Raw genomic sequence first — 12,463 nt, 5'->3', positions numbered from 1 at the left:
GTCGTCGGCCAGTCCGGGCCGTCCGCAGCCGTCTGCTGCTCCGTCTGCGGATGCAAATGGCTGCTGTCTCCTGAGGACAGCGCAGTGGAGAAGGTGCGGCAAAAGCAGGAGCATCCCCGCTCTTTGCCGCGATAGGCTACGTAAGTATTTACGTAGCTTATCACAGCAAAGAGCAGGGACGCAAATGGCGTCCGCTACGCCATTTGCGTCGCTACTGTTTTCGTGATAGGCTACGTAAATACTTACATAGCTTATTACGGCAAAGAGCGGAGACGCAAATGGCGTCCGCGCTTTAGCCGTGATAGGCTACGTAAGTATTTACATAGCCTACCATGGCTAACGCAGGGTCGCAAATGGCGTCTGCTACACCGGACAGCATTTGCATCCGCAGCCCAGCTGCAGACGGAAGTCTGGCTGCAGACAGGTCCGGGGAGTGGAGCCAGCTGGGGAGGATTCCGAAGGGAGGGACAGATCGCCTCCCCGCCCCCAGCGGATGCCCCGGAACGGAACCAGGTAAGTGATCCGTCCACCCCTAGGCATTAGGTTGGTCACGAATAGGGATTTGAATCTTATCTTCCCAAAGCTCTAGCCACTACATATCACTGTCTCAAGGCTGATGATAGAAACACTGCTCATTTCCAGAATGATAAGACATGATAAAACTTTTTAATTATTGTTACTCAGTTCACTGTCCTAGTCTTAATGCATACATTGGGCACCTGTGTAGCAAGAAACAGGTGCCCAAGAAACAACTGCATCCATAAATTTGACTGTTATTGTATTGTCGGATGTCACAGAGTTCAGTACAGTGAGTCTCTAAGTCTATATAGAGTTGATTTCTCATGACCTACAGTTCTGCTTTCATTTGTCACCCTTTCCTTACCGACTCATTTCACAGTGTTCCTATTCCTTAGTGCTTCATCCTCTTCTATCACCATGTTCCATAGCCAACCGTGAGACCTTTAAGCCTTTCCCAGGAATGCTGATGGTGCAGGTATCTCCAAGAGTAGGCGACTTACATCTTTTGTAGGAAGTCTGAAAAGCTTCTTCATTTTTCTGAACCAGTTTCATTGACTTGTAGCCTTATGCCAACGTGCACTTCCTTTAAGTGCTTTAAAGTGCAGCTGCTGACAGAACTAAACATGGGCTTAGTTTTGTGGGGCCATCTTTAAATATCAACAGTCACTGTGGAATTATGCCACTGGGAGGTAGGAGGAATGTTTTCCAGAGGCTGCTGTTCATGTTTACTAAAGACAAAAAGAAAACTCACCATTTAGTTTTAAAATGAGTTGGAGATCTTTTGTGGAATGTTCAGTTCTTGCTATTAAAGCCCTTCCTTTGCTTTGCTTTTGTTGTTTCATTTATAGGTGAGCTGAAAACATTAGCAACACTTGACCGTGAGCAGAAATCTGTATATACTCTTATGGTCAGGGCTTCAGATGGAGGAGGAAGATTTTGCCAGGCCAATATTATTCTGAATATAGAAGATGTGAATGATAACGCCCCAGAGTTTATAACTGATCCATACTCTATCACAGTATTTGAAAACACTGAGCTGAAAACTCTGTTGACAAGAGTACAAGCTACAGATGCAGATGCAGGTATGACTTATTGAGCAGCATTTCTAATACAACCCCAACACTGAAATAATTCAGAACTAATATAAATTAATGTGCTTGTTATATTTCATAGTTCTTCACTCCTTTCAAGATTGAGATATGCAGATATAGATGTAGCAGGGCACAAGCTCCCTCACTCCCAGCTGAACATCCCAGTGCATGCTGTACAAACAGCTTCTGCTTGCTGTGCTAACAGCTTGATCCTATACAGAAGTTGGTGCTCCTAAGCCCATAGAAATTAGCGACCTTAGGTGCCTCTAATTCTATATGAGATCAGGCTGTAAACTTCACAATACAGAATCTTCTATCCCCTAGGGCAGCGGTAGGCAACCTGGTGGGAGGTCCAGGGGGTATGTTCGCCCCCTCACCACCACCCATGCAGGCTGCAGAAAAAGACATTTTGGTGGCAGACCAGTACTGTGTGCAAAAAGGGTCAAATTTAGCTTTTTCTGAAGCTAAATTTGACCCTTTTAGAGTTCCGATAATGCTAAAGCCGCCAATCGTTTGGCTATTGCTGCTGAATTCTGTGGCATGGCAAGGGCCTCATGTGACCTGCAGGTCACATGTTGCCCACCTGTGCCCTAGGGATTCTTACTCGCCCGGTGAAAAAGACATTTGCTTCCAACGAATTGATGAGCGTTTGTGGATGCCTGGTACCTATTACTGGGGACAGGGTCATGTCCTTAAGAGGCTTTGATGGCAAAGAGCTGCCCAAACCAGCTCTGTGATCATAAGTGATGGTATGCGATATCTAGACTCATCATGAATACACATGCATTCTTATGACACTGGAGCCCATGCACTCAACAGATGGTACGTAGAAGTCTTTATGAAAGGTTGTTTTGACCAAACCTTTGTGCAGATTTGTATATTACTGTGTACATAGTAATATATGGATGATTCAATATCCATTATATTTTTCCATCTATATAGTTTGTGTGTATGGCTGTTCAGAGTTGTTGCTGAAGAAATCCATTACTGTTAAGAGAATACCATTAAGAGCCTTGCTTTGTTTTTTTAATTGCAGGATTAAATCGGAAGATTCACTATTCCCTGGTAAATTCTGCAGATGGGCAGTTTTCTATTGATGAATTCTCTGGGATTGTTCAGCTGGAAAAGCCTTTAGATCGGGAGTTACAGGCTGTGTATTCTTTGACTTTGAAAGCTGAAGATGACGGTTCCCCCAGAAGACTGTCTTCTACTGGTACTCTTGTGGTTTCTATTCTGGATATAAATGACAATCCACCTGTCTTTGAGTACAAAGAGTACAGTGCAACTGTATCGGAAGACACAGTGATTGGAATGGAGATTCTTCAGGTCTATGCTGCTAGCCGGGACATTGAAGCCAATGCAGAAATCACCTATTCTATAGTCAGTGGGAATGAACATGGAAAATTCAGTATTGATTCAAAAACAGGTAATCATATATAGCTGCTAATGAGTGGGAAAAATAAATAGATTTAGTAACCCACACATAGGTGTTTCTTTTTACCTCCACCCAATAATGTATTGTGTTAATGACCAAATTACATATAGTAAAATTGTATTTAGTCAAAGATCCCAAGGGAGATGAAAGGCATTGAGATAGAAAAAACCTTCAGGTAAATGATTATTGCACTGCAATAATCAGTGGATTTATTTTGGCGGCCTCCCAAAGATGATGACACAGTTTCACCTGATGCCATGATATGACGTTCCCATGTGAAAGGAATGCAGATCCAGAGTATTATAGGCTTAGCGTACACATTTTATTTACTTGCATATCGCCTGGATGTCCAGTATGTCCAGTATTTCAGCAGTTTTCATGTCAGTTTTGTCACATTAAAGGAAAACATACCAAAGGTAATATGAAACTATTTGCCATAGGTCTTGAGTACAGTGGTCCCAATCCAGATAAAGTTGTGCTTATCCCTAGTGGGAAAAGTTAGCCTTAACTCCAATCTATTCATTTTAGTATGACTTAAGCATAACGAACTTCATTTAGTTCAGGGCCAGGTTTGTTTGAGGTATATAAGGTTTTTGCAAATGCCAGTAGTCGCATGTTGTGAGGTGTACCAGCTCCCTATGACTTAGGAGGCTTCCAATATTAATAGATAACTAACTAATTATGCCCAAAGTCTTCACAGTTTGTATCACCCTCCACAAGTAGAGCAATGAATGTGCTGATGAAAGGGACAGGGCTAGCACACTCCCTCTCCTCCTGTGGTTAGTTTTCTCAGATATAGAACACCTGAATAAGGCCAGTGACAGATCTAATCCATCCCCTTCTCTACGTCAGGTTAACTGCCTACTCCTCAACTGACAAATGCCAGTGAAACCATGTTCTTTCCCCCTTTGCTCACTGATTTTATCATGGAGCAGGGGCCTCCATCTTGACAGACAACTCCTGAGGCTCAGTTGCCAAGCCTGTCAGATCACTTTGTTACATGTGTGTTTTTTCTTGTGGGTGAATATCTACTTTATTCTGGAATAAGAGTCATAATATATCCGACCTTCTGGGGACACCTCCAGGAAGTGGAAATGCAGCTAGTTACAGGTATTTTCCGGCTGAGGGCCAAAGTAAATGTTCTTCTAATCACACATAGCGAAGCTATGCATGATAGGTGTGTTTGCTGCAGTGTATGCACACATGGCCCCAATTTATATCAGAACTATGGCACTCCAGGAAGAGGGAAGTGGGAAGTAAACTTTCTCTCCTACCTCTTTTCATCCCAAAATTTCATCCCCATGCCAGTGGATACTTGCTTTCCAATGGAGAGTTTTTTCTCTTTTTTTAACTCCCCTGTGGGAGAGTGGAATTTTGGGATGAAAGTCGGGGGAGAAGGGGAGATTTCACAAACACAGACACGAAGCACCACAGTCCCAAATCAAATTGGGGCCCCGTCTGTATAAATGGAGCAAGGAAACCTATCACTCGTAGCTTTACTATATGTGATTGGAAGAACATTCAGTTTGACCCTAAGATTGAGTTCTATTGATAAGTTCCATTGAGGATATATGAGGACTAATCCAACTTTAGAAACATGTTTCTGTTTTCATGAGCAAAGCGTTCAGTTATTTTGCATGCTCTACAAAGCAAAGAGATGCAGTAGTGCATTATGATATGCACAAAAGACATTTGAAAACAGAGGTGATCGCTGACCCTGAAATAACTTAATGGGTACTTTTTGAAAGTTCCAATTATCACTGTATTTACCTCAGTAGAAAAGTATTTAGCATGTGGTTTTTCTTCTAGGTGCTATTTTTATTATTGGAAGCCTTGATTATGAGAGCTCCCCTGAGTATTATCTGACAGTGGAAGCTACAGATGGAGGAACACCTTCTCTGAGTGATGTTGTAACGGTGAATATAAATGTAACAGATATCAATGACAACACTCCAGTATTCAGTCAAGACACGTACACAGCAGTAATTAGTGAAGATGCTGAAGTTGAACAATCAGTTATCTTGGTATGTATCTTGATTCTCTCTTTCCCGACATATTCTTATATGGTTTTTATATTTTTGAAGAATAAAATTATGCTTAATGGGTGCAGTAAGGGTGTATTGTGTCGTTCTATAATTGCCACAGTTTTTGAAATAGTATTTAAAAGTAAGGGTATAAGAATAGTGGAAAGTCCAAAATATTTGCGTGCCAATTGTGTAACCAAGTCTGCATTATGAATGCATTTTCAGTGAGATTAAAGGCAAATTAATTTAACTGACATTAATTTAACTGACAGTGTTCTGAATATCAGAATTTTTACTTTGAGAAGCTCAGCTTATTGAAAGTACAGCAGTGGACCTGTTTTTAATGATAACTCAATGTCTTCTAGGTTATGGCAGCTGATGCTGATGGGCCTTCAAACAACCATATTCGCTACTCAATTATAGATGGCAACCAAGGGAACCCTTTCACAATTGACCCTACTTTGGGTGAAGTTAAAGTGGCTAAACTTCTTGACAGAGAGATGGTAAGCTCCTACATTTTGAGATTTAGGGGATAATTTTTCAGGCCATATTGCTGCATAATATCCAATTGTTTCAATTACGTTTTCATACAAATAAGCTTAACAAGAGGGACAGAGACCTGAGTGTGCCAGTGAGAGGAGAGATCTGGTTCTTGCTGGCCTCATCCCCTCCAGGCAGTTCTTCAGTGGAGGGAAGGGTGGAGGGACAAGATTCAGGCCTACCTGGAAATCATAGCATCTGTCTTGGAAGCACTTCTTCCATAGGTGCACTAGACTGTAGCACTCCCATTTAATTCTTTTTTTTATTTTATTTTTTGCCAAGTGGTGAGATTAATATCAGTGACAATCAGTTGTACTACTTGTGGGCATAATCCCTTATTAAGGACTTGCAAATCAGCAAAATTCAAGCTCACCAAAGTTCTCCAAGTTCCATCTTGAAGCTCATTCCAACTCAAGTCTGTATCAGATTGTGAGCTTTGTGTTTTTTTCACATGAAAATCTGTGCATATTTCCGTGCATATTTTTTCCAAATCCACGCATCAGTTGTGCGCATTTTTGAAATGTACTCATTCTTCTCCCATGATTTAAAGCGTGTTTGTGCACATTTTTGAAATGTACTCATGCTGTTTCTTTTTGGTTCGCAAATCACAGTTTAACCTTGGAAATGTACAGACTTCGATAGCAGATTGTATCCGAGTCCATATTTGGTCCAGAAGGTTTTAACTGGGTAAAATCCTGATCAAATGCGAACTGAAACTAATCTGAGCCAATGTGAGAAGTTATCTCGTGGAAGGAAGCAGAGTTAAAGTTGTGGAGTGTTGTCTAAGGTGCAGAGTTGATGTTTTAATAGGCTGGTGGTCAAGCCTGAACAGTGTGTTTGTCTGAAAAGTGTGAAAAATAAGTCCGCAGTTGCTGTCTTGTATACATACAAGTCTTCTACACAAAACCCCATAATACAACAACTTCAGAATATGTGGGTTCTAGTATTTATTTTTATTTTTTTATTTTTTATTTTTTTATTTTAAAAAAAATGTATACTGCCTTTTCCTCTTAATGTATATATGTGTTTTATTCTTAAGATCTCAGGTTACACTCTTACAGTTCAAGCATCAGACAATGGAAACCCACCTAGAATCAACATAACAACAGTCAATATTGATGTATCTGATGTAAATGACAACCCACCGGTGTTCTCAAAAGGGAATTATAGCGTTATCATCCAGGTAATGTACATATTGCACTGTAGCATTTGATATCTGCTGTTTGATTTCTGTAGCACTAGTGAACTGCCACCATAATGTTGACTGGGTTCAATAATGGGCTGGATGGGGGTGAACAAACTGAGATTAAATCCGAACAATGCAGAGGTACTGTTGGGCAGTGCCTGGCTTGGAAATTGAGATTCAGCCTGTTCTGGAAAGGGTTGCACTCCCCCCGAAAGCTTAGGACTGATTGTGTTCCTTGACTCTATGCTGGCCCGGGAGTCTGAGCTGGCAAGGAGTCACCACATCGGGTAGGGACATTCACCTATAGATAAAAGGCAAGTGAATTTTTTCAAACCCTGTACATTAGTAACAGCAGCTCACTGATTCAGTTATAGTGATTCACTGAAAGTCAGTGGTTAGCAAGTAATAAACAGTGGTAAATGTTAACAGTGATCAATTTGCCCTCTTGCACAGCAATCAAAATATGCGCACACAGATTAACTTGTTAAAAGCCCTGTGTGTACTCCCTAATGTAAGCTGCCGTGCCAAGAAGTAGGTTTGTACAGTGTCATCTGAAGGCTGGATTTGAAATGATAAGGAGTCTTGGCATTTACACTACTCAAAGTCAAACAATTATGTTTCGACGCACTTGGAAAGGAGAGAGATTGTAATGTTGATTGAGCTGAAGTAGCAGACATTGGCAAATGTGTCATTTTAAATACAAATATGAGCTTTACGCACACACACACAGACACGCATGCACAGAAAGGATATTGTGCAATAGGACAGGAAAGAAGAAGGCTGGAAGACTTGAATCACATCTGTTAAAGTTAGCCATTCCCCTTATAATAATGCAATGTTCTGAACATAGAAGGAGGTTAGTAAAGATATGGAGAACATTCTCGTTTTCATTGATTTCAAATAGAAATCCCTCTTTTGAATGCTTGTTTACTTTGATAGTATTACAGCTTTTTATAACAGAGATATTTGCTTATTATGAGAAAACTGAATTCAGTGTTGTTTTAAGACTGGCATCCTTTGTCAATTAGATGTGTAACATCTGAATATTTGATTTCACTATAGCAAAATTCAGGAGCAGAAGTAGAGGTGCCAGTTGTATGATACAGAGTTGATAGCCTTGGACATGATCTTGTTACAACATAAATGTATGAGCCAGACAAAGACTGGGAGACAGTAAGCTTTGTCCTCCTTTAACCAGATAGAAAGTGGAATGACAGAGAGATTAAAAGATTTACTTCACAAGGAGGTTATGATCCAGACAGGAAATAGTCCTGGATCTTTTGATTGTCAGTCATTTTATATATAAGGGCTGTCCTAATAGGTCAGTTCATTGTCCCATCTAACCCTGCAGACTGCCTCAGCAGAGGCCATTTCAGAGAAATCACAACACAAAGCAAAACAAAGGGAACTAGAAGTCTTTTTGAAACTACTAAACTAGTTTCCTCTGTTTCTCTGGGGTTCAGCATATAACTAGGTTGTAATTAGCATTCAGCATATAACTAGACCAGGTAGTATTACATGTGTGTTCCGGGAGGGGGAGGGCACCCAGTGTCTGTTGCTAGGAAACCTAAATTCTGTTTGAAAAAGACCACAGTTTGCATCAAAAATGTTCTTAATTGCAATAGGGTAAAACGTTTTTTGAAGCGTTCATATTGGCCAGCAAACTGTGGTTCCCATATCCTTAATAGTCAGAACTTCATGTATTTGCTAGCATTTATAAAACATGTTTCTTAAAAAAAAACTTCTTTACTTTTTAGGAAAGTACTTGGTCAGCGTAAACTAGGGAGTTTACAACAGTCACTGAAAATAACTCATTAATTGAAAACGATAGGATAGCTTGGCTTATCCATCCTGAAGAATATCACAGGAGAAAAGAGTTGTAAAATGTCAGTAAAACCACTAATCAATAAAACTACTGATTTTTATATTTCACTATTTTTTTCTCCCACTCTCACACCTCAATCCTGTCTGTGATCCAGACAGGGGTATACAAATATATACCAAATTTTCAGAGAGTTCTCTGCTCAAAACTCCTAAACTGCTTTTTGAATTCTCATGTTCAAAAAGCAATATGTGTATCTGGTATGCATGAGTAAGTAGTGCCCATGGAGCAGGCTTTCTTCCCTCCCTTATTTCCACATTTATAAAGATCTCAAGTCAAAATACATAAATGTGTATGTGTTTTAAGCTCAGGAATGTTTGAAGAACTATTTGGGTTCTGTGATGGCATCTTCTGGATAGGCACAGCTGGGAATAATGGCCATTATAAGAAAACTTTATTTCCTTTGTTGCAATCTGGATAGAGATTTTTGACAGTAACATTAATTGACAGAAACGTTAACAAAACTGTTTATTTAGATCCTGTGATAGGCCCCACATGATGGCCATTTTAATCACAGCATGTGGTGTCTGGTTATGATGTGGTAAGCCATTAGAAAGAAGGTAATTTCATGTAGGTACTAGGGCAAACATTGAAAAATAAAGCTTTGTTCTATGAAGGCAAAGTTGCCCCATTTACGTAGTGAAGCCCTCTGCCTGAACAGTTTTCCAAGCAATAGCAATGACCACATGCTGAAATGTAAAATGGCAGCATTAACACACAAGCCAGCCTTAACTCATCCAAGTAAGACACCCCTATGATTAACCAAAGCGTATTCATTTTATAGTATTTGCTTCTACAATTTATTCCTGCTTTAATAGGAAAACAAGCCTATTGGGTTTAACGTCCAGCAGCTGGTGGTAACAGACAAGGATTCTTCCCACAATGGACCACCTTTCCTTTTCACCATTGTGAGTGGAAATGAAGACAATGCTTTTGAGCTTAATCAACAAGGAGTACTTGCAACTGCTATTCAACTAAAACGCAAAGTGAAGGATCATTATTTTCTTCATATTAAGGTATAAAGTGCTGTAATATATGCTTGAAATATATTGGAATCCCTTTGCTGCTGTTGGTAGCGGTCGTATGTATTTAATGACATCTGTAAGTGCTGCTGTATATTCCAAGTGGTGATTTAGTTTGGAGTGCAGAAATCACTTTTTCTAATCTGGAGGGCCTTCATGATGGCTATAATGAAACCTACCACTCCCCAACACTCTAGCCCAAGGGATGATACAGTACATTACCCAAGTGCTCCTTCCCATGATTGATGGGCAGATCATCTGCACAAATAATCGCTGAAGTGCACGGTGTAACATTGGAGCAATGAACTCACATGATGACATCCCAGCTTCTGTTCTGCAAACTGGAAAATGGTAGGTTGCTCCAGACTTGGCACTGCTCATGTTGGGTAGACACCAGTGGTTGTTTTAACAAGTGGACCAACTTTTATTCATGGGAACCACCTCTTACGTCACAGAGTCAGAAGCACCAAAATAGAGGCCAAACCCTTCACCCAGTTCAAGCCGAAATCTGGAGGAAGGGAGGGGAGGAAATTCCTACCTGACCCCAAAACAGATGGCTTCAGATTTTGTGGGAGTGTTTAGTAACATTTTTAGGGAATTGTGATTGCATAACTTGTAAGTATATCAAGAATTTCATTTGTTGAATAGTTTGATGTGTGACTCATTGAGTCCGAAAATTGAATGGTGTTATTTGAATTTTGAAGGGGGAAAGTGTTTCAAGTGCCATCTGCTGTTTGAAATTGGCTACTTCGTAGCTGATATTTTCTATTGAAGTCCAGAACATCCTAAATTACTGGATGCCCAGAAACTTAAGGTTTGGGTGCTGCAAAAATGTATTCCAAAATCAAATTTTATTCCAGAATTGTGTTCCTGTTTCAAAACAGATATAACTTTTACGTAGTAGCTTGTTTAATACAATTTTATCCCATCATTCTAAAATAAATGATCTTAATGCTGTGTTAAAACTGTCTTGAAGGGGCAATTGCTCTGTTCTGTCAACATAGGCTCAGTTACACATATAGGGAACTCCTGCATATATGTAAGCTCTCATTTTAATGGTCGGAGGAGCTGCATGCACAAGGGAAATACGTACACTGATTGGAGGTGTTCATTGCAATGAATATGGAAACTCTTGTAAATAGAGGGTATTACATGCATACAGCTGAGACCTTGGAACGGGCACCAGCTGCACTCCATTGCTGACTCCACATACACAAATGGATTTCTCAGATTTTCAGCTGTGACGATGGGAAGGCCCCTGCATGCTTGCCATGCTCTGTGCCCTACATAGACCAGGGATGGTGCATATTTCAGGCTTATAGGATCTGCTTTGTTTTGGTTTCTTTTGCAAAAACCTCAAGATCCACCAATGAAACCCAAATGCAAAATAGTGGCTATGCGGCCAGACTTACTTAGAATTAATGACCAGGGTACTTCTGAGCGCTTGTGCGGTCCTGGAATTTGTTTTCAATATGAGAACAGAGCTTTACCCACAAACTCATTCCTGGTTTTTCCCCAAGCAGTCTTCATTTTAGCAGCCTAATTTGGTCTAGAGGAGACTTTTGCATTTGGTGCTATTCTTAAACAACTGGGAATCAGAAACCCTTACTGACCTATTGCAAATTACCCAAAGATCTACCTTCTTCCCACCCCTGCCATTGACCACTTTTTAGAAATTCTGCAATAGTGAGAAATCTACACATTCATGGATGGCTCTTGGATGCAGTCCAGAAATTGAAAGCAAATTGCATTATTTTAAAATGACAGTTCTTTGCTATTCCCCGGTAATCATGCTGCCAAGTTGCTGATGCATAAGACCTTCACCTCTTTAACAATTACCTGCACTGTATAATGCTTCTAGTTAAAAGCTGAGCAGAAATTCTTTGTTCATTTACTGTTTCCTACTAGGTGGCTGATAATGGAAGACCTCAGTTGTCATCTTTGACTTATGTTGACATTAGAGTTATTGAGGAAAGCATCCATCCTCCAGCAATTCTACCCTTAGAAATCTTCATCACAGCCTTTGGGGAAGAATATTCTGGTGGTGTCATTGGAAAAGTGCATGCAACTGACCAAGATGTTTATGACACTTTAACGTACAGTCTGGATCCCAAGATGGAATCCCTGTTCTCTGTCTCTAGTGCAGGTGGCAAACTGATTGCTCACAAAAGGCTAGACATAGGGCAGTACCTCCTGAATGTTACTGTGACAGATGGAAAATTTACTACTGCAGCTGTCATCACAGTACATATCAGACAAATCACACGGGAATTGCTGAACCATAGCATAGCTATCTGTTTTGCCAACCTTGCTCCAGAGGAATTCATTGGTGACTATTGGCGCAATTTCCAAAGAGCCTTAAGAACATTCCTAGGAGTGAGAAGAAGTGACATACAGATCATTAGCTTGCAACCCTCTGATCCTCCATCAAACCTTGATGTACTGCTGTTTGTTGAAAAGTCTGGTAGTCCTCAGCATTCAACCAGAGCTCTGATCCACAAGATAAACTCCTCTGTGGCTGACCTTGAAGAGATTTCAGGTGTCCGGATACTTAACGTTTTCCACAAGCTCTGTTTGGGCCTGGATTGCCCTTGGAGATTTTGTGAAGAAAAAGTGACTGTGGATGAGAATATCATGTCAACCCACAGCACTGCCAGGCTGAGTTTTGTCACACCACATCACCACAGAACTGCCATTTGTCTCTGTCAAGGTAAAGAAAACATGCCTGGTAGGAAGAAATATGGTGTCAGGATTTAGTAGTTAA

General features: G+C 40.5%; 1 protein-coding gene across 1 annotated transcript in view; it reads left to right on the top strand.

Moving 5' to 3' along the window:
- Positions 1-12,463, top strand: part of FAT1 (FAT atypical cadherin 1) — a 149,987-nt gene that overhangs the window by 116,254 nt on the left and 21,270 nt on the right. Inside the window, exons 14-20 of the mRNA XM_084856630.1 lie at positions 1,368-1,601; positions 2,647-3,036; positions 4,855-5,069; positions 5,435-5,572; positions 6,649-6,792; positions 9,496-9,693; positions 11,608-12,409. Of these exons, the coding sequence (XP_084712756.1) occupies positions 1,368-1,601; positions 2,647-3,036; positions 4,855-5,069; positions 5,435-5,572; positions 6,649-6,792; positions 9,496-9,693; positions 11,608-12,409 (2,121 nt within the window). The remainder of the gene's footprint in view (positions 1-1,367; positions 1,602-2,646; positions 3,037-4,854; positions 5,070-5,434; positions 5,573-6,648; positions 6,793-9,495; positions 9,694-11,607; positions 12,410-12,463) is intronic.

The sequence above is a fragment of the Heloderma suspectum genome, chromosome 5 (genome assembly GCF_057233095.1).
Source record: "Heloderma suspectum isolate Gila_16-S chromosome 5, 16-S_ref, whole genome shotgun sequence".
Classification (NCBI taxonomy): domain Eukaryota; kingdom Metazoa; phylum Chordata; class Lepidosauria; order Squamata; family Helodermatidae; genus Heloderma; species Heloderma suspectum.
Note: the sequence above shows the minus strand (reverse complement) of the source record. Positions and strands in the feature narration are given on the sequence as shown.